Genomic DNA, 25379 nt, shown 5'->3' on the forward strand with positions numbered 1-25379 from the left:
TGTGCACAGAGAAAAAGATAAACAGGTCGATGATTTCTTTTTCGTTCACACCGGAAATGTTGTTTCATTCTAATCAGACTTATCTTTTTGTTACTGTTGACTAGTGACTCCATTACTGTGTATTCTAAACAATGCAATAGGTGATTTCAGTAGAGTTCCTAGTGGTCTGTCAATGCAGATTAGATCCGCATCATTGTCAGAGGATACCAATTTAATGTTTAAGAGACCCAAAGAATAATAATCAAAGAGAATAGAACAGAATAGCCCTTTATTGTTATTGTAGATGTACAATGAAATTGTGGGTGACCCACACAAACTGTGCAGGAATATAATATAAATAGTAAGACTGCAGGAATAATTATTCATCCATCTATCCATCCATCTTCTTCTGCTTATCCGGATCTGGATCGCGGGAGCAGCAGCCTAAGCAGAGAAGTGTCCATTTGAGCAGGTGGGTGTAGCTGGTGTGGATCCCTGCCTCCTGTAACCACCTTGGGGCGGGCCTACCATTCTCTCAACTGGACAGCGCACCTAGAGTTAGATCTGGACAATCAATGGAGGCTATTTATGGCCAACTTCACTGTCACCTCACCGGCAGTTCGGCAACCCACCTAAGCTGGTAACAGGCTCAAAGGCCGTTAAAGTTTCCATTTATGACACCCCATACTCCTGAAGCACCTCCCACAGGACACTACAAGGGACATAGTCAAATGCCTTCCACAAGTCCACAAAGCAGCTCGTCCAGTGTTCCACGACCAGGATGAAAGCTGCATTGTTCCTCCTGTATCCGACGTTCAACTACGGTCTCTCCTTCACATCACCCTGGCATTGACAAGCCTTCTGGAACTCAGGACAAACCTCATCCACTCCAGGGGCCCTGACACCAAGGAGCTGTTTAACTGCCTCAGGGACCTCACCCCCAAAGATAGACAAGTTGTCCCTCTCGTCCCCAGACTCTGCTTCCTCTGCAGAAGATGTAGCAGTGGTATTAAGGAGGTCCTCAAAGTATTCCTTCCACTCCCTGAGAATGTTCTCAGTTGAAGTCATGAATGCAATGAGTATTTCTTATCCAGTCACCTTTCTCACTCATTATGTGTTAATAGACCTCTCTGCATTGAATCATACTTTTATTATCTCTGGCTCTCTTCTGCAGCATATGATTTTTCTTGTCTTCTTTCCCTCTCCAGAACCAGTCTCGGCAGATGGCCGCCCCTCCCTGAGCCTGGTTCTGCTGGAGGTGTCTTCCTGTTAAAAGGGAGTTTTTCCCTCTCACTGTCGCCAAAGTGCTTGCTCATAGGAGGTCATATGATTGTTGGGTTTTTCCCTGTATGCATTATTGTAGGATCTACCTTACAATATAAAGCACCTTGAAGCAACTGTTGTTGTGATTTGGTGCTGTATAAATAAAATTGAATTCAACTGAAGTCGGCAGTGCTCCACTCGCACTATACACAGTGCAGGTAGAGCACCACTTTCCCCTCCTGAGTCACATAAACATATCGCAATATATATCGTGTATCATGAGAGGGCCAAAAAATATCTTGATATTAGATTTTCCTCTCATCACCCAGCCCTACTTTATTCTATACACTTTAAGCACTTTGCATACCTTGCATCCTGTGCTAATTTAAATTCACTTATTACATTTCAAAGACATGCATGTCTTTGAAATGTGGGAGGAAGCCAGAGTAACTAAATTCTGAACTGCAAATCCCACATATCCAACCAAGGCCCTGCTTGCTCCAATGCAGCAACACCTAGCATGGCACCACCATGCCACACTGGCGAAGCAGAAGTCAAGGTATCCTGATTCTTCACTGATTTTCCATAATGGAACCCAAGGGCTTTTTTATTTAAAAAAAAAAACTCAAACAAGCTTTGTACCATAAACATCAACATTATTTTGTCAGACTTCACAAAAACTCTGTGGGTACTATGAGGACAGCTGGCTTTAATGTAATGTCTGCAAACATGCACAGAAGCACTCACACATACCAACCTGTACACTAGACAGTGTAGTGTACTGGTAAGCCCTAAGGACCAAATAGTTGGCCTCAATGTCTATGACACCCAGAATCATGTATTTCCACCAGCGCTGCATTAGAATGGCCAGCAAGTTCCCTTCCCCTGGTGAGAAACATAGAAAGGGACAAAAGGAAAGAATCTCACAACAGTATTCCAAACATAGGGACAAGATAATTCACTCCATTACAGCACATGTGCACACACACACTCACACACAAAATCCTGTTTTCATATCTTAGTGGGGACATCTAACTGACATAATGCTTTCCCAGCATCTTACCCTAACCATCACAAATGAAGGAATAACCCTAACTGCTTAGCCTAAACCTAACCATAAACATATTGTAACCCTGATACTAAAACCACACTTTGAGTGTCAAAAAGACTTCAAACTCTTGGGGACAGGCATTTTGTCCCCATAAGGGCTACTGGTCCCCACAAGTTTAGTAATATACAAATTTTTGGTCCCCACAAATATATGTAAACATTGTACACACACACACAGTCACAAATGTCCTATTTAGTCAGTCAGCCAAAAATATTATTTTCTGTTTATATTTCGTGAAGATTGTGCAAGTAGTTTATACCATAAGATCACATATGAAAGTCATTTCCACAACTTTGTCATTATCAAATAAAGTTAGTATCTTGCAACACAGAAGTTTGCAATAAGTGACAGTGAGTCTTTCACATCAATGTGAAAGATCAACAGGACCCTAAGAGTCTTCATCAGGGACTCAATGGGGACGTGGCAGACAACACTGGAGGCCAACTTCAAAGTCATAGCACAAGTCGCCATCAAGTGCGGGATGTACCAAGGAGATGCTCTGTCCCCACTGCTATTCTGCATAGGCCTGAACCCCCTCAGTGAATTCATTAACAACACTGGCTATGGATACCGACTATGGAATGGAGCAGTTGTCAGTCACCTCCTCTACATGGATGACATTAAGCTGTATGCCAAGAGTGAACAAGACATCGATTCACTGATCCACACCAGCAGGATATACAGCAGTGACATCGGAATGTAGTTCAGACTGGAGAAGTGTAGTCAGATGATAACAAAAAGAGGGGAAGGTAGTCAGAACTGAGTGGATCAAACTACCAGAAGGCAACATTGCAGACATAGAGGACAGGTACAAGTACTTGGGGATCCCACAGGCAAATGGAACCATGAGTTTCAGCACCACAGTCCAGGATGAGACAACGAACATCCACGAATACATCAGCAAGACGGCCCCAACCGACAGTGTGCTTAGTGAATACCTCAGGCAGCAGAAACCCAAGGAAGAGGAGGAACCATCATGAAGGACAGGCCCCTGCACGTTATGCACAACTGCAAATAGTGGAGGTGGCTGACATCCAGAAATCCTACCAGTGACTGGACAAAGCTGGACTAAAAGACAGCACAGAGGCACTAATCATGACAGCACAGGAAGAAGCTCTGAGCACAAGATCCATAGAGGCTGGGGTCTATCACACCAGGCAGGACCCGAGGCGCAGACTGTGTAAAGATGTCCCCGAGACAATCCAGCACATAACAGCAGGGTGCAAGATGCTAGCAGACAGGGCATACATGGAACACCATAACCAAGTGGCCGGCATAGTAAACAGAAACATCTGTGCCGAATATGGCCTGGAAGTCCCGAGGTCAAAATGGCAAACTCCCCCAAGGGTGGTGGAGAATGACCGAGGGACTTCCAGATACAGACGGACAAAATGGTGGTGGCTAACCAACCAGACATAGTGTTGGACAAGCAGAAGAAGATGGCCTTAGTGATAGATGTAGCAATACAGAAGGAAGGCATGAAGAAACATGAGAAGCTTGAGAAGTAACAAGGGCTCAGAGAGGAGCTCGAGAAGATGTGGAGGGTGAAGGTAACAGTGATCCCAGTGGTAATCGAAGCGCTCGGTGAAGTGACTCCCAAGCTAAATGAGTGGCTCTCATCAAAATAACTAATGTCCACTCTTATTGGAGTGGACTCTGACCACTAACCTCTAACTCAGCATCCTCATCCTCCTGGACCTTTCTCTAGCCTTCAAAACCAGTTTCTCATCTAACTAACCGGTGCTTTAATCTCTTGCTTTCAGTCCTATCTCTCCAACACACAATAGTTTGTGAACAGTAAATGGACATAAAGCACTTTTCTACTCTATCTTTCTACTCTATGCTTTCTAACTAACATTAGCACACATTCATACTCCAGTGGATGCATCGAAGTGCAACTTGGGGTTAGTATCTTGCCCAAGGATATTTAGGATTCAGACGGGAGGGTTTGAACAACCAATTAGCAGATGACCTGCTCTACCGCCTGAGCTACAGCCACCCAGTCTGTTACACGTCTACTCCAGTTAACCAAGATGTGCCTCAAGGTTCTGTGCTTTGATCCCCTTCTCTTCATTTTGGTATTTATTTGCAAATCTAGTTTCATTTCAGCTTATCTGGTTAAATTCTGTCATGCCTAGGTTACAGTGTAAGTTCATGGCTTATCACGTTCCCCTTGTGTCCCACCCCTGTGTTTAAGTCTCCCCTATTGGTTAGTGTGTCTGTCTGTCATGTCTCATGTCTGCGTGGTTCATGTTGTCAAGCTCATGTCACGTCTGCGTCCTATTTATAGTTCCTGTTGTATTTTGAAGGGGTCTTGTGTTCCATGATGTCATTAGGTTCATTCTAGTCAGCTGTTTCCTCGTGTGTCTCCACTTCCATTGATCACCTGTTTGTGTATTTAAGCCCTCTGTCTTCTTGAGTTCAGTGTCTTGTGTCTGTGCTACCCACATCATGTCACAGTTGTCATAGTTGTTATCTTGTTAAAATCATAGTGAGAATCATAGTGAGAATCATAGTTCAAGTCATAGTTTAAAGTCATAGTTAAAATTTGCCCAATGTATATTTAGGTTTTCTCTCATTTTGCCTTGTCTTATGTTTGTGAGTTTCAGCCCCAAAATAAAGGCTTGCTTTTTGTTCAAGTTTAGTTTTGGTTCCTCATCTGTGTCTCCACCTGGGTCCTCCTCACACACTCCACACAGTCTGCCTCTGCAGGCCATGACAATATTAACATAAAACAAAACATAAAACAAGCCTGATGGTACTCAAACTGAACTTGAATTAAAAGTCAACACAAAAAAGACTGTATAGACTCTGATATTCATTGACATAGACAGTTGCCTCATCTTCATTATTATCATTCTTATTATAATTAGATAACTAGATAGAATATTGATATTGATTTATGCACTCACACATCTTAGCTTGTGGCTTTACCTTGCTTGACTGCCAATGTGGTAGTGTACACCAGAAACAGCAGGATGTAGTTGAGGAAGCTCTGAAAGACTGGAGTGTTAGCGTGAAAGTCATTCGCCAGGTATTTGCTTGTCAGACTTAAAGCGCAAATTAACAAGGACAGGACCTGACCCAGGGCCAAGGTCACCAGCAGGTCCCTGTGGAGGACAGCACACACGGACAAAAAGTCAGTTTTATCACTGAGCATGAATGGCAAGGATTATTATAATCATAAGGCAATAATATACTCTAATGTTCTCTGCTTGTTACATCCTTCTCTGTCATATGAGATGACTTATAAAATGAAATACCTGAAATCATACTTACTAATGCAATAACCGTTTTTGGCCACCAGGAGTACTTGAATGTACCAAGAAGCACACAGTGACCCACAATATTTTGTCAAAAGTATACGCTTGTCCACCTTCACAAGTATGTGAACTTTTTTTAAAAAGAAAACCTGTCCTGCAGTCAGTATTGTGATCTGAGTGCACGGTGGTGCCAAACACATTTTGCTTTTGCAAGAACAGCTATACAGAATCTCTATAGGCTCCTCTTGTTCATGTGAATCTTTTATCTGTTTATTTGTTTGTTTGTTTTTGTTTTATTTCAGACATTACATTATATGTGGAATAGTACAACGATGTCTAAGGCAAGACAGGCAAGACACCAAAACAATAAAAAAATACAACAGCTGGGGAGGTAGAAACAAATAGACAAAAACAGACAAAATAGTTTGTTTGAAACAAACAAGAGTTCCTTTCGCTGGAGCTTGTAAAAACAACCCCAGACCATAATCCCCAGTTTACACCAACCACTGCATCTAATGCTTTATATTGTACTTAGTGATGTAATGCTTAAATGTAGCTGCTTGGCCATGGAAACCAAAATCATCACTTGATATCCTACTGTTTGTGTCTGATAAGGTTGTCCACTGTTGGAATGACAGAGAGTGAATCAAAACAGTACAAGGAAGGCAGCTAAAAATTAGAAGTAGAATAGAACAGAATTAGAATTGAACTTAACTTAAGCCTTTCTGTAGGTTACTACAAGTGACTCTTTCACTTTGTCACGTTGTTTTCACAGCTGAAACGTTGATGTGTTGCACATATAAATTCGAGCTAGTTTAAGCTAATAGACGACACCAATATAGGAGAAATATGCTTTCTCTTTCTAGTCCCTGTCAGTACTCTCGCTGCAGCATTTTGGATTAACTGAAGGCTTTCCAGTGAGTTTTTAGGACATCCTAATAATAACGAATTACAGTAATCATGCCTAAAAATAATAAATCCATCTACTAGTTTTTCAGCATCACTGTGAACAGGGATATTTATCATTTTGGAGATGTTTCGAAAATGGAAGCGAGCAGTCCTACATATTGGTATTGGTAGGCATGTAGTAGGCAAATACAAAGGGAGTTTGAAGGATGCAGTGAGTGAGGCCAATGAGTAGAGGTGACGGAGGCTTTAGCAGACACGGGGACTGGACAGCAGCAATTTAGCGGAAAGATAAACGCAGCACGGCAGCAGACACCGACCCAACACAACTTGTCTAGCCCTGGACAACGAAAACGACAATAAAACGAAATGCATTATAAATGTATTAACGCTCCTTCTCGAATGCTTTACCCTCCACACACAGCTCTTTGCATGATGCTACGATGACATCTGTTGCTCAGTATGCAGCAGAATCTGACGGGTGTGATGGCCAGCTTGTGTTTGGAGCGCAGAGTGAATGTAAATTGTTCAGCGCCATCACGATCATCTTACCTCGTCAAGACCTTTCTGATCCGCTGGTAAAGGCTTGCGGTGCCCGTATCTCTGGGAACACCCTCTACTGTCGACACAAAAGAAATCATTCTTTTACCGAGTGTGCGGATATCAGCGCATTGTGCTCGGAGGAGTACGGGAGGAGAAGGAGGGGCGTCGGCAGAGAAGCTGCGGAGCTACTGGTCTCCGTCCCGCGGGCAGCAGTGCACAGGTTGCAATGCACATCGCAGGTGATACAAAAGCAACGACGCTGTTTCTACTTCTGAATTTAGAAGTAGAAAATTAGAGATCATCCCGGAGCTGACCTCTAATTTGATGACCTCTAACTGCACAAACCTTTTAAGATTTATTAAAAACTTATTGGTGTGTGTCATCTGTCTTTGTGGACAGACAGAGCTCTTTATCTGCACAGTAATGAAAATATGCCTTCTAATAAGGGAAGCGTGTATAATGTAAACTGAATTGGTCCTGACATGGGACCCTGTGGTATTCCATAATTAGCCTTAGTGTGTGAAGAGGACTCTCCATCTCCGTGATCATATTAGATCTATTAAATGATTCAAACAAGTATAGCCCGGTACCTTTTAATGCCTACAGCACGCGCTAATCGCTGTAATAAAATGTGATCAACTTTCGATCACTGCACAGAGGTCTAGCATGACAGGCAGAGATGAGTCCACAAGATCATTTGTAACCTTCACTAAAGCTGTTTCTATATTGAATGTAACCCTAGAGAGTTACTAAGGGTTTCAGTGTATTATGAGCAGAGATGGGCAGTAATGCATAATCTGATTACTTTTTTAAAGTAATGGGATTACTTTCTTGGAGAACTAATAGTAACGAATTACTATTTAAAAGTAACAACCAACAATTATGAGTGAGGTTAGTAAAACTTGATAATGAATGCAACATTCTAAGTAAAATTACTGTGATGAGAAATAATGAAATAGCAGGTGTCTATGATCTCCAGATGGTATGTGAAGCATTCATTGATGACATAGGCCAAGCCACCCCTCCAGGATTCTTTGAAATGATTGGTCTGGGAAGAAAATTGTGTAGTTTGGCATTGCTCAGCTTCCTTAAGAATGGCTTCTTGGCAGCAACCATTTAATATGAGGCTTCGAAAACATATGGATCCCCTGAAGGGTCAGATCCATCTCGCAGGTCTTGTGCCAATTCCTTGCAGGATTTTTTCTGTTTCTATATCTCAAGGACATGGCAGTAAGCACCTTGAGATGACTGTTGTGATTTGGTGAAATAATAAAACTAAAATGCAAAGAATGCTAATACGCCAAGTTTTCAGTTAAAAGCTTTTTTGATGCAAAAATACTATTTGATGCCCATCAGAATGTCACCTTTGGCATTTTTCATAGCTGGATTTATGCTTGATTCAACGATCTATGCTAAGTGACTTTAAAAAACAACAACAAAAAAAACAACATTGTACCTAACCATTTTCAGACTAATGTCCAAAGAAAAACTTCAGACACAAACTATTACTCAAGACCACCTTAAAAATGACAAACAAGTCTCGCTGCACAGAAGCAAAATATAAAGAACTGAGTCGTGTCCAAGCACACAGTGAGTTCATTCTGTCATAAAAGAAGCTTTCTTTTCCTCTAAGAGTGTTAACAAACACAAAAACACATTCAAATACACACAGTGCATTTCTTTATTTCAGACCAAAAACAATGTTGAACAACCGTCTGTATGTGCATGAAACAACACTACACATGAACATGACTGCAAGCTGGAGGCCACAGAGACAAACAGAGCTACAGGAATTTCTCATATTTACACATTAGCCACTCTGCTGTTCAGCTCCTGTGCTGCATGCCCCTAAACTGCTGCTATATTTCCTTGTGATGCAGCTTGCATACAAAGATTTGTTTTTTCTTTATAGTCTATGTGAAGGCAATTTTTCCATCAGCAGTAAATGACAGCTGGAGAAAGAATGAAACAAACAAGGGTGTTAGGACCACCGAGTCTGTGGAGACAGTCTTACGTCAGTGCCATTTTTTCTTGTTTTACCGAGCATGTTCCATGAGTCCTGGAATGTGAATTCATTAGAAGACAAGCTGGTGGTAAAGATTGGCTGGCTATGTTTCCTGGTTTCCATATATTTGAAATGTCTTGTTGTATTAGAGGTCCAGCAGATGGGCATAGCTGAGCCGACGAGTAATGAGGGACGGTAGTCATTACCTGTCCGGGATGTCCTGGCTGTGTAAAGCCCACACTTGTTTATTTAATAATCTCTTTGCTGCCTCACTGTCCGAGCCGCTGCTGACAAGCCCCGTACCGCTGCAGGGCACCCAATAAGACCTCATACGAGACATTTCTGTGGGATGGCAGGGAGCTGAGGGCACAGAGTAGGTTACACATTGAACATAGTGCGCTTCAAAGTGAATTCAGTTAATGACATCAATTTCAAAATTCAAACAAACTTTCATACTTCATCGTCATTATCAAAATTGGTCCATCTAAACATGCAAATTCTGAGACGTAAAGAAGCTTACATGAACTCTGTGAGCCTGATGTGCCAGGGGAGGAAGCCTAGTGTGCTGTTTACAGGACCAAACTTCACCACCAACTCAGGGTCTGGAATATTTTTTGATTCTGAAACAAGCACAAAGAAAGCGAACATGTTATCAAGACAATCTTTTGTCTCCTATTTACTGAGAATCTGCATGTTCTGACTATAGAATGAACTCAAATCTGAGAGTGGCTCCCATTCAGCAGTACTCGTGTAGCTGTCACCCGAGATCCACAGCCACACAGGTTAAAGAAAATTTAGGTAATATACATCCACTCTCACTGGATAATACACTTCTCCACAGTTATGGTCATTTTTGGTACCATAAATGTGTCTAATCCCTGGAATTTTAGAAAACTTGAGTCATTATTTAAGTTAAATTGATTTTCTAGAGGTTGTTTGTTTTGCATTTATTTGTCTCCAATTGGCTGAACTGTGGCATTGGATAGTCTAATTAAATACAGAAGCCTAACCAGTGGACTGGAATTCTACTGTGGCAATATGTTGTGTAATACCTCTGTTACAAGATGATTTATTTCTTAAAATAGCTTAATGGTTTTTGGATATTATTTTGTGTCAAATAACAAAAAGACATTTTGACTGCTACATCTGTGCTTCTTTGTCCTTTCCAACACTCATATATTACATGGCACACATTCACTTTTCTCCTCTTAGTATTTTTTTGGACATATTCATACGACACTTTTCCTAGGCCTCTTTACACAAGAGGTTCAACAGTGGGGAAAAATGCCCAGGAGAAACATTTTACAGCACTTCAATGAGCAAGCGCTTTGGCAACAGTGGGAAAGAAAAAAACCATTTTTAATATTAAGAAACCTCCAGCAGTACCAAGCTCAGGAAGGGGCGGCCATTTGTTGCGTAACCAGCTGGGAGTGAGTGGATAAAGACAGAATAAAATACTTAATACTTGAGTAATTAAGACACTTCTTAATTACTTTTAAAACACACAGTACACACATCCACTGGATCTTGAAATTATTTTGCTTTCAACAGTAATGAGTTAATGAACTCCATGACACACTTCTAATGATTAGGGAAAAGACACATTCTAAGACTCTTTCTTAATAAGCACACGCAGCTTCAGCAACCCCTTCTAGCTTTATTAAGGGCTACCAAGGTGTTCACAGGTTGGTGAGCAACAATCTCTCAAGTGTGTTCTGAAAAACATCAAAGTATCTTTACACATGCACACAGGCATAAAGTGTTACCTCTGAGAAGCAGGTCTAGCATGGAAACATTAATGTCTTTGAAGCTCCTTTCCTTGTTTTCCACAGAGCGGCAGAGCTGCTGTGCTACATGGACAATGCTCTGCTTCCCATCGTCAGGAGACAGCACCCTCACTGTGGGCCTGCAGGACACAACTGCAACAAAGGACACATAACAACACTTTAAATTAAATATGACTACTAATGGTATTCTTCTGCAAATACACACCCAAATTTTCAACTTTGTAAATATTTTTTTTAATACTGTAACCTCACTAGCACACCTGATGTAGACTACTGGAGCACACTGGTGAAGTATGGATTCAGGGATTTTAGGATTACACCTGGGAAACATATTGTTGGGTAAACTGAGAAACTGCTGGGTCAATATAATGATGCTTCGGCTTCAGTCAGACATTACCTCAGTGGAACAAGCCAATTAGTGACATTATTTATTTATGTTACCATCTATGTTCATTTCGTTGACTAATAATTTTTGTCAATTGTTTTTCCACAAAGGAACTACTTAAAGAAAACTAAAATATGTGGATAAATACTACGATGAAATGAACTGACACTTTCTGACTCACCTATTCTTAATGCAGCCGTTCACACCGACCATGTCACTTCACTGGATTCATTTGTGGCATTTATTACCAATCCAAGTCTGAATAAAAAGCTCTGACCAGCCAGACCAGTTGACTCAAAACATCACTGGGTCAACTGGGTGTCTGAAATTATTTCTCTTCCTCAGATGTGACAGCAACTTTACCAAGAACAGCTGAAACTGCCCCATGAAATTTTACCTGCTACTACTATCTGTAGAGAATCTGATGAACCCAGAATTTCCATTATTTTATTGTCTTAATTTGAAACTGCAGGACCAGCTCATCATGGCTTAACATTGACTTCATTTTTTTTTCTTGACACTGTGTGAGGACAAAAAGTTCAGCCTGTACATACAGTGGGGCAAAAAAGTATTTAGTCAGCCACCGATTGTGCAAGTTCCCCCACTTAAAATGATGACAGAGGTCAGTAATTTGCACCAGAGGTACACTTCAACTGTGAGAGACAGAATGTGAAAAAAAAATCCATGAATTCACATGGTAGGATTTGTAAAGAATTTATTCGTAAATCAGGGTGGAAAATAAGTATTTGGTCACCTCAAACAAGGAAAATCCCTGGCTCTCACAGACCTGTAACGTCTTCTGTAAGAAGCTTTTCTGTCCCCCACTCGTTACCTGTATGAATGGCACCTGTTTGACCTCATCATCTGTATAAAAGACACCTGTCCACAGCCTCAACCAGTCAGACTCCAAACTCCGCCATGGCCAAGACCAAAGAGCTTTTGAAGGACACCAGGAAAAGAATTGTAGACCTGCACCAGACTGGGAAGAGTGAATCTACAATAGGCAAGCAGCTTGGTGTGAAAAAATCAACTGTGGGAGCAATCATCAGAAAATGGAAGACATACAAGACCACTGATAATCTCCCTCGATCTGGGGCTCCACGCAAGATCTCATCCCGTGGGGTCAAAATGATCATGAGAACGGTGAGCAAAGATCCCAGAACCACACGGGGGGACCTGGTGAATGACCTGCAGAGAGCTGGGACCAAAGTAACAAAGGTCACCATCAGTAACACACTACAACGGCAGGGAATCAAATCCCGCAGTGCCAGACGTGTTCCGCTGCTGAAGCCAGTGCATGTCCAGGCCCGTCTGAAGTTTGCCAGAGAGCACATGGATGATACAGCAGAGGATTGGGAGAATGTCATGTGGTCAGATGAAACCAAAGTAGAACTTTTTGGTATAAACTCAACTCGTCGTGTTTGGAGGAAGAAGAATACTGAGTTGCATCCCAAGAACACCATACCTACTGTGAAGCATGGGGGTGGAAACATCATGCTATGGGGCTGTTTTTCTGCCAAGGGGACAGGACGACTGATCCGTGTTAAGGACAGAATGAATGGGGCCAAGTATCGTGAGATTTTGAGCCAAAACCTCCTTCCATCAGTGAGAACTTTGAAGATGAAACGAGGCTGGGTCTTCCAACATGACAATGATCCAAAACACACCGCCCGGGCAACAAAGGAGTGGCTCCGTAAGAAGCATTTGAAAGTCCTGGAGTGGCCTAGCCAGTCTCCAGACCTCAACCCCATAGAAAATCTGTGGCGGGAGTTGAAAGTCCGTGTTGCTCGGCGACAGCCCCAAAACATCACTGCTCTTGAGAAGATCTGCATGGAGGAATGGGCCAAAATACCAGCTACTGTGTGTGCAAACCTGGTAAAGACCTATAGTAAACGTTTGACCTCTGTTATTGCCAACAAAGGTTATGTTACAAAGTATTGAGTTGTATTTTTGTTATTGACCAAATACTTATTTTCCACCCTGATTTACGAATAAATTCTTTACAAATCCTACCATGTGAATTCATGAATTTTTTTTTTCACATTCTGTCTCTCACAGTTGAAGTGTACCTCTGGTGCAAATTACTGACCTCTGTCATCATTTTAAGTGGGGGAACTTGCACAATCGGTGGCTGACTAAATACTTTTTTGCCCCACTGTATATTACATGAAAAGTCTGAACTTGAGAGTAAGTCGCTCAGGTGTGTGTTTTTGCACAATTACGTAACTACTCATTTAATTGTCTTTCTTTTTTTTCTTTTTTTTTGCTGTGTTCGGTGGTTGTAGAAATGGTTTATATTAGCATTTAGCAGAGATTCTGAGGTTTCTGTGGATATCAGACATGTTGATATTTGCATCAAAGAATTGACGTTAAACTGCAGTTTAACCCCTTAGCCCCCAGTACCGGGGGCTTTGGGGCTCTCCAAGGTAAAGGGTGTCTGAAGTTTTATAAGTGGATTCTATCTAACCTAATGAAGAACAATACAGAAAACAAAAATGAGGTTGTGGGCACTTCCAACAAGTGGACACAGAAATTTTGGAATGTAACTACTTATATGTAACAGAGTCACAGAATTTAATTACAAGAAAAACATTGATCTGGAAATACACAATTAAAATAGAGTTACTAATCAAAATGTTGGTATTACAAGTTTAAAAGTTCTTGTTGGTAAAAAGCTTCCAAGTACGCCCGAGTATGTAATTGTATGAACTTAAAATCAAAGATATCATGCCAGGTTCTTACCATTGTGCTGGTGTTGGTCACTACCACCGCTCAGGAACTCCACACTGTGCATAGAGCCATCAACACCCAGCAGATCCTGTTGCTGCCTTTTTATTTCCTCGAGAAGACGAGAGTTGTTCTTCTGAAAAACACCTGGGTTGAGGAAAAGTACATCATTCAGTTCAGATTGATGAAAATCAGAGTTAATTCACTTCACCAAGTAGACCTAAGACAGAAACAGTAATTGTGAAGAAACATGACTTTTGGATTGATAGAATCTATTTTCTTTAAAACAAAGCAAATAAATCCAAAATTAGGGGCAACTGTGGCTTAGTCAGTAGGGTGCGTGGTCTACCACTTGGAAGGTCAATAGATAGATTGGAGAAACCAGGTATCAATGTGCAAAATACTGAATCCCCTAATGCATTCATCTACATGTGTTTAAATTTAAATATGATCAACCTATCTCTAATAATCGGCTATGTACCACAGGCCTTCAAGCTGGCTGTAGTTAAACCTTTACTAAAAAAGCCATCTCTAGACCCAGCAGTCTTAGCTAATTATAGGCCAATCTCTAACCTTCCATTCATATCAAAAATTCTTGAAAGAGTAGTTGTCAAACAGCTAACAGATCATTTGCAGAGGAATGGCTTATTTGAAGAGTTTCAGTCAGGTGTCAGAGCTCATCACAGCACAGAAACAGCTTTAGTGAAGGTTACAAATCATCTTCTTATGGCCTCTGACAGTGGACTCATCTCAGTCCTGCTAGACCTCAGTGCAGCGTTCGATACTGTTGACCATATATCCTATTAGAGCAATTAGAACATGCTGTAGGTATTACAGGTACTGCACTGCAGTGGTTTGTATCATATCGATCTAGTAGACTCCAATTTGTTCAGGTAAATGGAGAGTCTTCTTCACATGGTGAGGTTAATTATGGAGTTACACGGGGTTCAGTGCTAGGACCAATTCTGTTTACATTACACATGCTTACCTTAGGCAGTATCATCAGAAGACATAGTGTACATTTTCACTGCTATGATGCTAACACCCAGCTCTATCTATCTATGAAGCCAGATAACACACACCAAATAGTTAAACTGCAGGAATGTCTTAAAGACATAAAGACCTGGATGGCCGCTAACTTTCTGCTTCTTAACTCAGATAAAACTGAGGTTATTGTACTCGGCGCTGAAAATCTTAGAAATATGGTATCTAACCAGATTCTTACTCTGGATGGCATTACCTTGGCCTCCAGTAACACTGTGAGGAACCTTGGAGTCATTTTTGACCAGGATATGTCCTTCAACGCACATATTAAACAAATATGTGGGACTGCTTTCTTCCATTTGCGCAACATCTCTAAAATTAGAAATATCCTGTCTCATAGTGATGCTGAAAAACTAGTTCATGCATTTATTACTTCCAGGCTGGACTACTGCAATTCATTATTATCAGGATGTCCAAAAAACTCCATAAAAAGCCTTCAGTTAATCCAAAATGCTGCAGCAAGAGTACTGACAGGGACTAGAAAGAGAGAGCATATTTCTCCTGTATTGGCTTCCTGTTAAATCCAGAATTGAATTCAAAATCCTGCCATTAGAGCATTTCACTCTCACACTCCCGGCTTACATGTTGTTCCTAGAGTATTTAAAAGTAGAATGGGAGGGAGAGCCTTCAGTTTTCAGGCCCCTCTTCTGTGCAACCAGCTTCCAGTTTGGATTCGGGAGACAGACACTATCTCTACTTTTAAGATTTAATATAAAGCATATAGTTAGGGCTGGATCAGGTGACCCTGAATCCTCCCTTAGTTATGCTGCAATAGGCATAGGCTGCTAGGGGACTCCCATGATGCATTGGATTTTTCCTTTTCAGTCACCTTTTTCACACACTATGGGTTAATAGACTTCTCTGCATTGAATCATACTTGTTTTTAATCTCTGTCTCTCTTCCACAGCATGTCTTTTATCCTGTCTTCCTTCTCTCACCCCAACCGGTCGCGGCAGATCGCCACCTCTCCCTGAACCTGGTTCTGCTGGAGGTTTCTTCCTGTTAAAAGGAAGCTTTTCCTTCCCACTGTCGCCAAAGTGCTTGCTCATAGGGGGTCATATGATTGTTGGGTTTTTCTCTATATGTATTATTGTAAGGATCTACCTTACAATATAAAGTGCCTTGAGGCGACTGCTATTGTGATAAAATTGAATTGAAAATTGAATGTGTGTGAAAGTTAGATAAAAGTACTATATTTATGTCTGTGTGATTTAGTAATCAGACAGACACAATGTGGCATGTTGTATGAAGTGCTTTAACTGAGGGACAGGTAGAAAACCGCTAAATAAGAAACAGTCATCATAGTGGAGACTTTACATTATTTGGCAATGACAAAAACTACAATCTGTGAGAGACTCTAAGGTGAGGAGCTTGGTCATTAGAGAGGGATGGAATAGAGCCGCTGCTCCTCCATATAAAAAGGGGCCAACTGAGGTAGTTTGGGAATGTAAAATAACTTCAGTTAGAAGTAGGGATGGGTATCGTTTAGGTTTTATCCGATACCGGTGCCAAACCGGTACTTTTGAAACGGTGCCGGTGCTTAAACGGTGCCCAAACCGGTGCTTAAAGAATGGAAAACACAAAATTGGTCCAAAAACCTCTCATGTTCAGCTGTTTTTTTGTAAAAAGATAACAATGTTAGTCTTTTCTGCAGGTATACGGCATATATGGTATCACTCTGGGCTGGAAGCAGTGCTTAAACAATGGAAAAAACACAAACTTTGTCCAAAAACCTCTCATGTTTAGCTGTTTTCCACTTTTTCTTCGGTCATTTTAGCCTTTTTGGCCAGGGTGAAGGGAGTATCTGACATCAAACAAGAAGACAGCCGCATGTAGCTATGATGGTGTTTGCTAGTTCACGTTACATGCATTAATTTAATAACGCGGTTAGCTTACTCAACGTAAATTACACACGGACAACATTAAGCTACTCACGCAGAGAAGAACGGCTGCTGCTGCCATCATCATTTCTGCTACACTGGCAGGGCTAGGTTCATCGGATTTAAAGTGTGACCTCCTTTGACAGTATCAGCTTAAAGCACTTGTTGCAGGCTGCTGAGTTTGCATCTTTTGCTGTGAAGTACAGCCAGACTTTTGACCGCTTTGCCTTGGGCATTTTTAATCTGTAGCTCTGCTCTAAAAGAACGTACGTACCTGGACCCGCCTACTATCCTCGAAAACGTAAAAATGATTGGCTAGAATCTAAAGTGTATCATTCCATACCAGTTGGTGGCGGTAATGCACCTTTCAGTTGTTTGCCAACCGCCAATAGAAATGTAAGGAAGAAGAAAGTGTATCACAGCTCAGGAAAAAAAAGCACCGAAATAAAGCACCGAAATGCGCGCTGCTTTTCGGTCTGGTTACTACCGTTTATGTCAGAACCGGTGCCATGATGGCACCGGATACCGGTACCCATCCCTAGTTAGAAGGCACTCTCCCTAATTCAGTCAAAACGTTAATATCTGTTAGCTTTACGAGATTTGTCATTTAGCGAGAAGGGGACAATAATTTCAACAATTTGAGGCTAAAATGCTCAGCTGCAGTATAACCTCTGCTTAAAGTTAAAAAGCAGAAACATAACTGGAACTGGGGGAAAAAAAGTAACAAAATGAAGTCTTGATGCATGTTCAATCATCCAGGTAAGTGAATCCCAAAAGTTGATTCTGTTCATTTGGATGTAGCGTTTTCACTCAGAGAAACGTTTCGTCACTCATCCAAGTGACTTCTTCAGTCTCAGCTGACTGCATGTTTCCCCAATCTTATAAACGGTACATTTGCACAATAACTTTTTATAAGGTTAGTGAAAATCTGCAGTCAGCTGAGGTCACTGTCACTGTCAAGTTACTTGGATGAGTGATGAAACGTTTCTCCTACTGAAAATGTGACGGCCAAATGAACAGAATCACCCAAAAAAATGAAAAGATGAATACAAGTTTAATAGTTAAATATTGCGCAGTTGTTTTAACGTTTGAATAGTGTCTGTAGCTGAAAGTATGTTGAAACAAAATTAGGACTTGGAAGTGGTGAAAAAAAGACAGATTTAATCTGCATTTAATGTAAACAATTAAACAGGGCATTGCTAATCTGAAAAGAAAAAGATTCGATACGTCTTCAGCCTAAGCATTAAAGGGGAAATTTATACAGAGAATGAATGTAATACAATGTAATAGTAAAAGCCTCAAAGTTGGAAACAATATCTTTAAAATGCATATTAGAAATAATGTACATCTAATAATAATAAAAATAAATACTTAAGAGTCAGAAGAATACTGAATATTTAAAGCTCACGCGCGTTAATACTCTTTAAGACTGGAATTATGTTTTTTTTTTTCACTTAAGAATCTGTGTGTGTGTGTATGTGTGTAAGAGAGAGATATAAAGATATAAAATATGGGTTCAGTGACATCTGCAAATCATTGCATTCATATCGGATGAACTTGTCCAAATAATATCCAAACTACACTAAACAACGTATATAGTTTTTTAAAAAACAACAATTTTAAAGCTATTTTTGAGGAAACTGATTTATTATTTTATGAACTTCACTGTATAAAAGCACAAGCAGCAAACTCAGCTGATAGGAGTAACATGCTTACCGTGATTATCATACACGCTAACATAGGATATGCCGACAGCCATACACCACACCACCACGTTTGCTATGTCAGGATAACTGGGCTCTTCTTCCGCAACCAACAGGCCGATATGGACCGGTATTTTCTTCAGGGACTTTCCGTCAGACAGACACCGTGACCGGCCACCGCCGGTGCGCTTTTCAGTTATCGGTTTAACGTTAGCATCTGGGCCATGATTCAGATTATTCTGAAAGTCTGGAAATCCAACTAGAGATATCGGCAACAGCAGGACGGTCGCTGCTCGCTCCCACAGCCGGCCCTTCCAGCTCTGGATGCGGACGTGGAGCCAAGAGAAGAGCGCTCTGTTGACGTGAACGAGAATCAGTAATAGCCGCCATAACAAACTGTACATAAGCGCCATTCGTGTCCGCATTTCGTGTAGGGGGAAAACCCCGGATAAAGTACAAGAACACGACCACTTTATTCTGTTATATTATCCGCGTAAATGAGCTCAGCAGTGCTTATGGCTCATCATGACTGCAGCCATCTTGTTTTCTGGTTGGCAACCTCTGAACTCCGAACCCCGCGTGTGATACACGTAGCTCTCGGATTGGACAAGGTAAGCGAGACGCTGCTGCGTATGCGTTTGACTACAGAGAACCTATGGAGTAGTGATGTGTCGGTCGCGAACGAAATGGCTCTTAGAGACGGATGTTTGATGTGAACGACGTAATTTATATTTAATTGTATTGTGGTTTGCAGTGTTTTGTGTTGTTTCACTTTAAATTTGTAAAAGAAAAAAGCTGAAAATTTAAATAGTTAAAAGTCGAAATGTGAATAGTTGTTTTTTGTATTATATGATTTATTTATTACATTTTATGTAGAGTGAATAAATAAAAGTATATTTACGGTGGCCCCTAGAGACAAAGCACATAAAAACTGCAAAACACGTAAAAACTCCAAAACATGTACAAACTCAGAAGCACATAAAAACTCAAAACACGTACAAAATACAACAGAAGTGTGCCAGGATGCTAGGGCGCAGTGTTGAGCTTTGTTACCTAGTGGCTACACAAGCCAGCAAGTACCAATGACCGGATTTGGTGTGTGGTAGTAACAGGTAAATGAACATATTTTTTTTATTATTATTATTTGAATATATATGAGTGCTTGTGTATAAATACACAAACAATACACACATGCTTTCAATTGTGTAATTTAAGTGATCTAGGTAGCTCTGTTTTGGAAGTTCAGTTAATGCTAGAAATGTGTTTTGGAGTTTGTACATGTTTTGGAGTTTGTACGTGCTTTGTCTCTAGGGGCCACCGCATATATTTATATGTGTTTATATGCGGTTTATATTTATATATAAACATATATAAATAAAACAGCTTCTTTTTTTTTACATTAGTAATTCCTTTTGTGCATAATTTTATATTATTGTTAGTAAAAAATTAATTAAAGCAACAAAACAACCTGAAGAGCTGGTTCGGAGCCAAAAGAGCCGGCTCTTTTTAGTGAGCCGAGCCAAAAGAGCAGGTTCTCTAAAAAGAGACGGAAATCCCATCACTACAGTGTGGTCTGTTGTTCATTAATGTAAGTCATGGAATTTAAATTGTGTCGACTGGACTCAGTTTTCAACTCATGCAAGTTTAGATAATAAACATTTTTCAAAGTCACGCTATTCAAAAATTGGATAACTTCAGGATCAGCTTTGAAGTTATCTGGATAAGTCAAAAATCCTGTTCCATAGGCCTCTATACTGTGAAGAAAGGCTTTAAGCTTATGTGGATAACCGCAGGGTTGACCCTGGGTTTTACTTTACAATCACTGTACATTTTCTATACACATGAAGAAACAGTGATATTTCTATATGATTCTTTAATGTCTTTCACTGTACTTACGGAGAGAACTTTGTACCCACACTGAGGCTACTACTGACTACCCTCACATATTCAGTTTTTTCACCAAATACATCGTCTAGTACAGCGGTCCCCAACCCCCGGGCCTCGGACCGGTACTGGTCTGTGAGTCGTTTGGTACCGGGCCGTGAGAGTTGAGGCTCAGGTGTGAAATGTATGGTTTTCAGGGTTTTTATCGGTTCTCAGCGTTATTTTGTTATCGTTTTTATCGTTAACTCGGTTTTCCTGGGTCTTTTCACGTGTGTTATGAATAAATCTTCTTTTTTTCAGTACTGGTACTAGTTTTATTTTGTTGTATTTATCCGCGACACCTTAAAGGCCGGTCCGTGAAAATATTGTTGGGCATAAACCGGTCCGTGGCGCAAAAAAGGTTGGGGACCGCTGGTCTAGTAAACGACTTCATTGTCTATGCCAAATTTTGCTAGTTTTGGTCATGAGTTATTTAAAAATGAATCTGTTCTGTCACGCACAAAGAATCAACAACTTATGAACAAAGTAACCCTGAGAGCTTAAGTACAACCTGATATCAGATTGCACGCCTAACTTGACCTTTCATACAACTCATAACATGGACGACGCTACAGCTCCCCAAAAATGAAGCCAAAACGTCTCTGTCGCCCCCTGGTGTCTGGCTGCAGTATAGGTCATAAATCCCACCTCCTCCATGTTAGCGGATGGGACTGGGGTAAGACTAAAATAAAAATTTCTCCAAAGATTCTTTCGTTAACTATCAATAGTTCTCATCATTTATATTCAAGGGGTCTCCTTTCCCATGTTTGATTCTTTGACTGGCAGCTGCAGTCACAGTGAAACTTGTGTATCACTGTTTGGGAATGGCAGATAGAGCAGGCAGATTAAGTTAAAATTTACGTTTAATTTTCCCACTAATTAATTCTTTTTTTTAGCACCGACTCTGTATTTTTATTTTTACAGAGTTTGTTTCAAATATTCAGGTTAAAAAACGAATCTGAATTCATGTTAATGGTCACAAAGTTACATGTGCAGCACTCTGGACAGCTTACATCCTTTAAGAGAAATAATTTGTAGCATTATTATTTGTTTTTCAGTACTCAGGCAGCAGCTTTAACATTGCTGAATGTCGGTGACCACAATGCAGGAACAGACTAAACCAGACTAAAAATGATCAACATTATTCATTTCCTGAAATCTGATAGTGAGCAGTTATTCATTTAACACTATTTATTTGTAAGAAACAATATTTGTATTATATACAAGGACCAATGCATTTTCATGTAAAAATCACAGTACATGTTCATTTAAAAGACAATCCAATGACAATCAGAAAATAAAAAGAGATAGAAATACAAGTTAACATTTAGAATTTGTTTTATTGATTTGGAGATTTGGAAAATATTCTAAATATTCTAAAATATTCTAAAATATTATAAATATACCCTAACCCTAACCCAACCAGGGGAAAGCATCAAAATTATATATATATATATATTAAAACAAAAAGCAAACAAACAAAAAAACATATCAGAAGTATAGAGAGTGGCTGCAATGGTTAATTCTCATTTTTTTTAAACACTTGGTTTCACTCAGTACCTGTACAAACCTGATGGACGACGTGGTTCCAGTTCAACATTGATCATTTCCGTGATGGCTATTTATTCAGAGCCAGTCTGCACAGTAGTGATTTCTTGGGCTAGAGTCCACCACGAGCACGCCCCCTGCACTTTTTAAATCGCTCGACTGCTTGAATCACAAACAGTGATTCGAGAAATCTTTATACCCAAGGTTGAGCATAAAAAATCGAAAATAAATAATAAACACAATTACTAAAATATCTAAAATGACACAATATGTGAAGGATAAGAAAACTCCTTAACTATATCACAGAAAAGATGGGGTGACGTTAACAAAAACTAAAATAATTGAACAGTGCCGCTAATTTGAGGGCTTGCTTGTTCCATGTTTCAGTGACTTTTTAGAATTTTTAGAACATGTTCAGCGCCATCTTCTGCCTGTACAGAACCTGACATCATTGGGTTGGTTGGTACTAATAGACTTACATTAGTTTATGTTAGCTAACTAGTAACAGAACCAATATTCCAGTGTAAAACAAGGAGACTAAAACTAAAAAGCCATCTAGGGGTCACTGTTGTACCTTCCCTGGCTGCAACTATAAGTTTTATGTTTAAAAACCAAAGATATATATTTGCACATTTATTGCACATTTTGCACATTTAATATGCACATGCATATTTGCATATATTTCCTCTGCTGCCACTTGTTTGAAATTGACTAACACTTTTCTATATTATCACATATATTACTGCTTTATGTTAGTAACATTACAATGCCCAAATATTTCACATCCTTTTTCTTTTGTATATTACATATCAACTACAGTGACAATACAAAACTAGTATCTCACTTTTATGTATATTCGGCTGTAGACCCTGTGCTTTGGAGAAGTGGCCTAAAGGGATCTGGTCCTTATTTTCTGAAACAGGTTGGTATCATCTGCCAGTTGACTTATTTTTGCCCATCACATTTAACACTTCAGTTTGACTGTTTTTAATCAGAATAGACAATAATTCTGCAGCAATGATGAAACAAAGTGGTGAGCTACTAGAGCCTTGCTGTTAACCTCAAAACTTGGACTAGTGCCGTGTCTTAGCAAAACAGAGCTATTGATTCCATTATATAACATCCTATAACATTAATATATTTGTAGTGGGTCTATGAACCCAGTGTTTCTATGTTTCTCATGTTCTCATTTGGTAAATGTTAGTTTCCTTGTACTTCCTAATTTAATCATTTGTATAAACATTTTTATTTCTAGTTCTGAGTTTCATTCATTTAGTCTATTCCCTTTTGTGCCTCTCTGTGTCATCTGTCACGTCTACCATGAGTTTTAAAATCTGTCTCTGTGTTTAGTCATCTGTTTCCTAGTCGTGCCTCTTGCTCCCTCTGTTCCCTATATTCAGTCTGACTCTCGGTGTGTGTCTCGTTTTATTTTGATCGTACCTTGTCCTGAGTTTAGTGTGTTTAGTTTTCCTGCACAGGCTCCCTGTTCCACCAAACCCTGGTTGGACCCTAGTGGATGTTAGGTGTGTGCATGTGGGGATACACAAATATCCCATAATGCCCCTACAAATAAAATATAAGGGCAAAACACATAGAGTCAAGTCAGTGGTTAGCTTCTGCCTAACGCATCCCTTAAATCTGGGAATAGGTTGCCCGGGGTTTAATAACCAGTGTGTGGAGATGCATTCATGACTGATATGGGCATGTAGTGTCTGCACTGCGCTCAGCAGTGACATGAGGTCGTCTAACACTGACTCTGTGGAGGAGGAGAATCAGGACTGGCTCCAATAATTAACTCCACAAGCAGTCACGTGATGACATTCTACCCTTCAGTCTACACTACACTTGGTCAGCTTTTGATGGTTAAATGGTGCACCCTGTACTGGGTGACAGATGCATTTTGTGTTGATTAGAGGCAGACTTTATCAAGTGAGTTGTGACACTTGCACCAAAGAGGAACACACTCAGTTGTTGGTGCTAAAAAGCTCAAGGGAAATTATTTTCTAGGAGGCTCATTGTAACCGCATGGCAGGGCATATGAGGTATGACAAAACTCTGGAGCGAGTAATGGCACAATTCTTTTGGCTTGGCATCCAGGCAGATGTACACCAGTGGTGCGTATCCTGCCCGGAACATCAGCTGATGAACCAGCCAGTCATTCCAAAAATGCCTTTGTGCCCGTTACCACATTCATGTTCATGTTTTGCACACTAAAAGAGCCAAATGAATTAATGGGCATTAGATCTGTTCCTACCCCCCACAGCTTCTTTCTGCTGTTTGGAAAGAAGCTGAGGAGGGTATTAGACCTAACTAATGTACTCCCTCAGAGCCGAATCTGCTGCTGGGTTCTCCTGATCTGACTCTTTCTGTTTCTGGATCATTCAAAGACTTAAATTCTGAACAGATCTGCAGTTTAAAACTTGTTATACCTGCCCTGGATTAAACTGTAAATCATAAGATTATGGAAACTATGCTAGTCTGAATGACTGAGGATAATATAATGGACTACATATCAATGGTAACAAAGTCTGACAAATATAGTATTTTTGCACCAACACTGTGAATCCTAAAGAGCTATTGGCTGAAAACGTATCTCAGCATAGTTTGCATTATGTTCTTAAAATTTTAGGAAAACTGGACAAGTAAAGGACACAAGAGCCTCAGGCCTAAAAGACTATCCAGAGCAGATGAACAGTATCTGAAAGTCATATCCTAAGAAATGGGGAAAAATTCCAGCAAAGATTTGATTTAGTCCCTCTAGTTGATTCATCTACTGTTTGCTGAAACCTATTGAAAAATGGTCTCAGTGGAAGGGGCTGTAAGGCAAAAAAATATTTAGAAAGGGAAATGGGGAGAGAAGGCCAACATATACAAAATTACATAACAACTGGAGTGAAAATTTTAAATATTATCAGTTTGTGTGGAAGACTGGAGACCATGAAATACAATCTGGAAAGCATTTGATTGGTTTTAATTTTTGGAATAACAACGATGCTAAAGACACTGGCAATGCAGTAAATGCATAGATAGAAAAACACGAAATAGAAGACTATCAGGCATGGATTGGCCATCAGTATTACTGAAACAGTGTGGGATCATTCATCAGGAACCCTGGAAAACGATGCTTAAGGAAATTACAAGAAACCTTGCCTTAGTCAGTTCAGGTTGTGTTGAAGGTGGCCATATTAAATGTATATAATGTATATAATATAAATGTTGACCTTTTTTGGCAATCAGAATTATAATCTCAGTGCAATGTTGTGCCAAACACATTCATCTTTTCTAAGATGAGCTCTGTAAATTTTCTATAGG

At 40.2% G+C, this 25379-nt stretch overlaps 2 protein-coding genes across 2 annotated transcripts in view; both read right to left on the reverse strand.

The window, feature by feature from the left end:
• slc35f1 (solute carrier family 35 member F1) overlaps positions 1-7273 on the reverse strand; it is a 20592-nt gene extending 13319 nt beyond the window's left edge. The window contains exons 1-3 of the mRNA XM_085132124.1: positions 7075-7273; positions 5288-5463; positions 2000-2127 (exon numbers count right to left, since the gene is read on the reverse strand). Of these exons, the coding sequence (XP_084988250.1) occupies positions 2000-2127; positions 5288-5463; positions 7075-7163 (393 nt within the window). The 5' untranslated portion in view covers positions 7164-7273. The remainder of the gene's footprint in view (positions 1-1999; positions 2128-5287; positions 5464-7074) is intronic.
• Positions 7274-8728: 1455 nt separating this feature from the next.
• On the reverse strand, positions 8729-19144 carry nus1 (NUS1 dehydrodolichyl diphosphate synthase subunit). Its single transcript, XM_085132128.1, has 5 exons — positions 18610-19144; positions 13985-14116; positions 10837-10989; positions 9591-9690; positions 8729-9430 (listed from the first exon to the last, which is right to left on the reverse strand). The coding sequence occupies exons 1-5, from the start codon at positions 19019-19021 to the stop codon at positions 9340-9342; spliced, it is 888 nt and encodes a 295-aa protein (XP_084988254.1). The 5' UTR covers positions 19022-19144; the 3' UTR covers positions 8729-9339.
• Positions 19145-25379: the final 6235 nt, after the last annotated feature.

The sequence above is a fragment of the Neolamprologus multifasciatus genome, chromosome 15 (genome assembly GCF_963576455.1).
Source record: "Neolamprologus multifasciatus chromosome 15, fNeoMul1.2, whole genome shotgun sequence".
Taxonomy (NCBI): Eukaryota; Metazoa; Chordata; class Actinopteri; order Cichliformes; family Cichlidae; genus Neolamprologus; species Neolamprologus multifasciatus.

Excerpts from the sequence above, each read along its gene's own strand:
- nus1 (XM_085132128.1), bottom strand. The coding sequence starts at position 19,021 with ATGCGGACACGAATGGCGCTTATGTACAGTTTGTTATGGCGGCTATTA. Across the intron at positions 14,117-18,609 it reads TAGCGTGTATGATAATCACG|GTGTTTTTCAGAAGAACAAC; the intron begins GTAAGCATGTTA and ends TCCTCAACCCAG. Across the intron at positions 9,431-9,590 it reads ATCAGGCTCACAGAGTTCAT|CTCCCTGCCATCCCACAGAA; the intron begins GTAAGCTTCTTT and ends CTGTGCCCTCAG.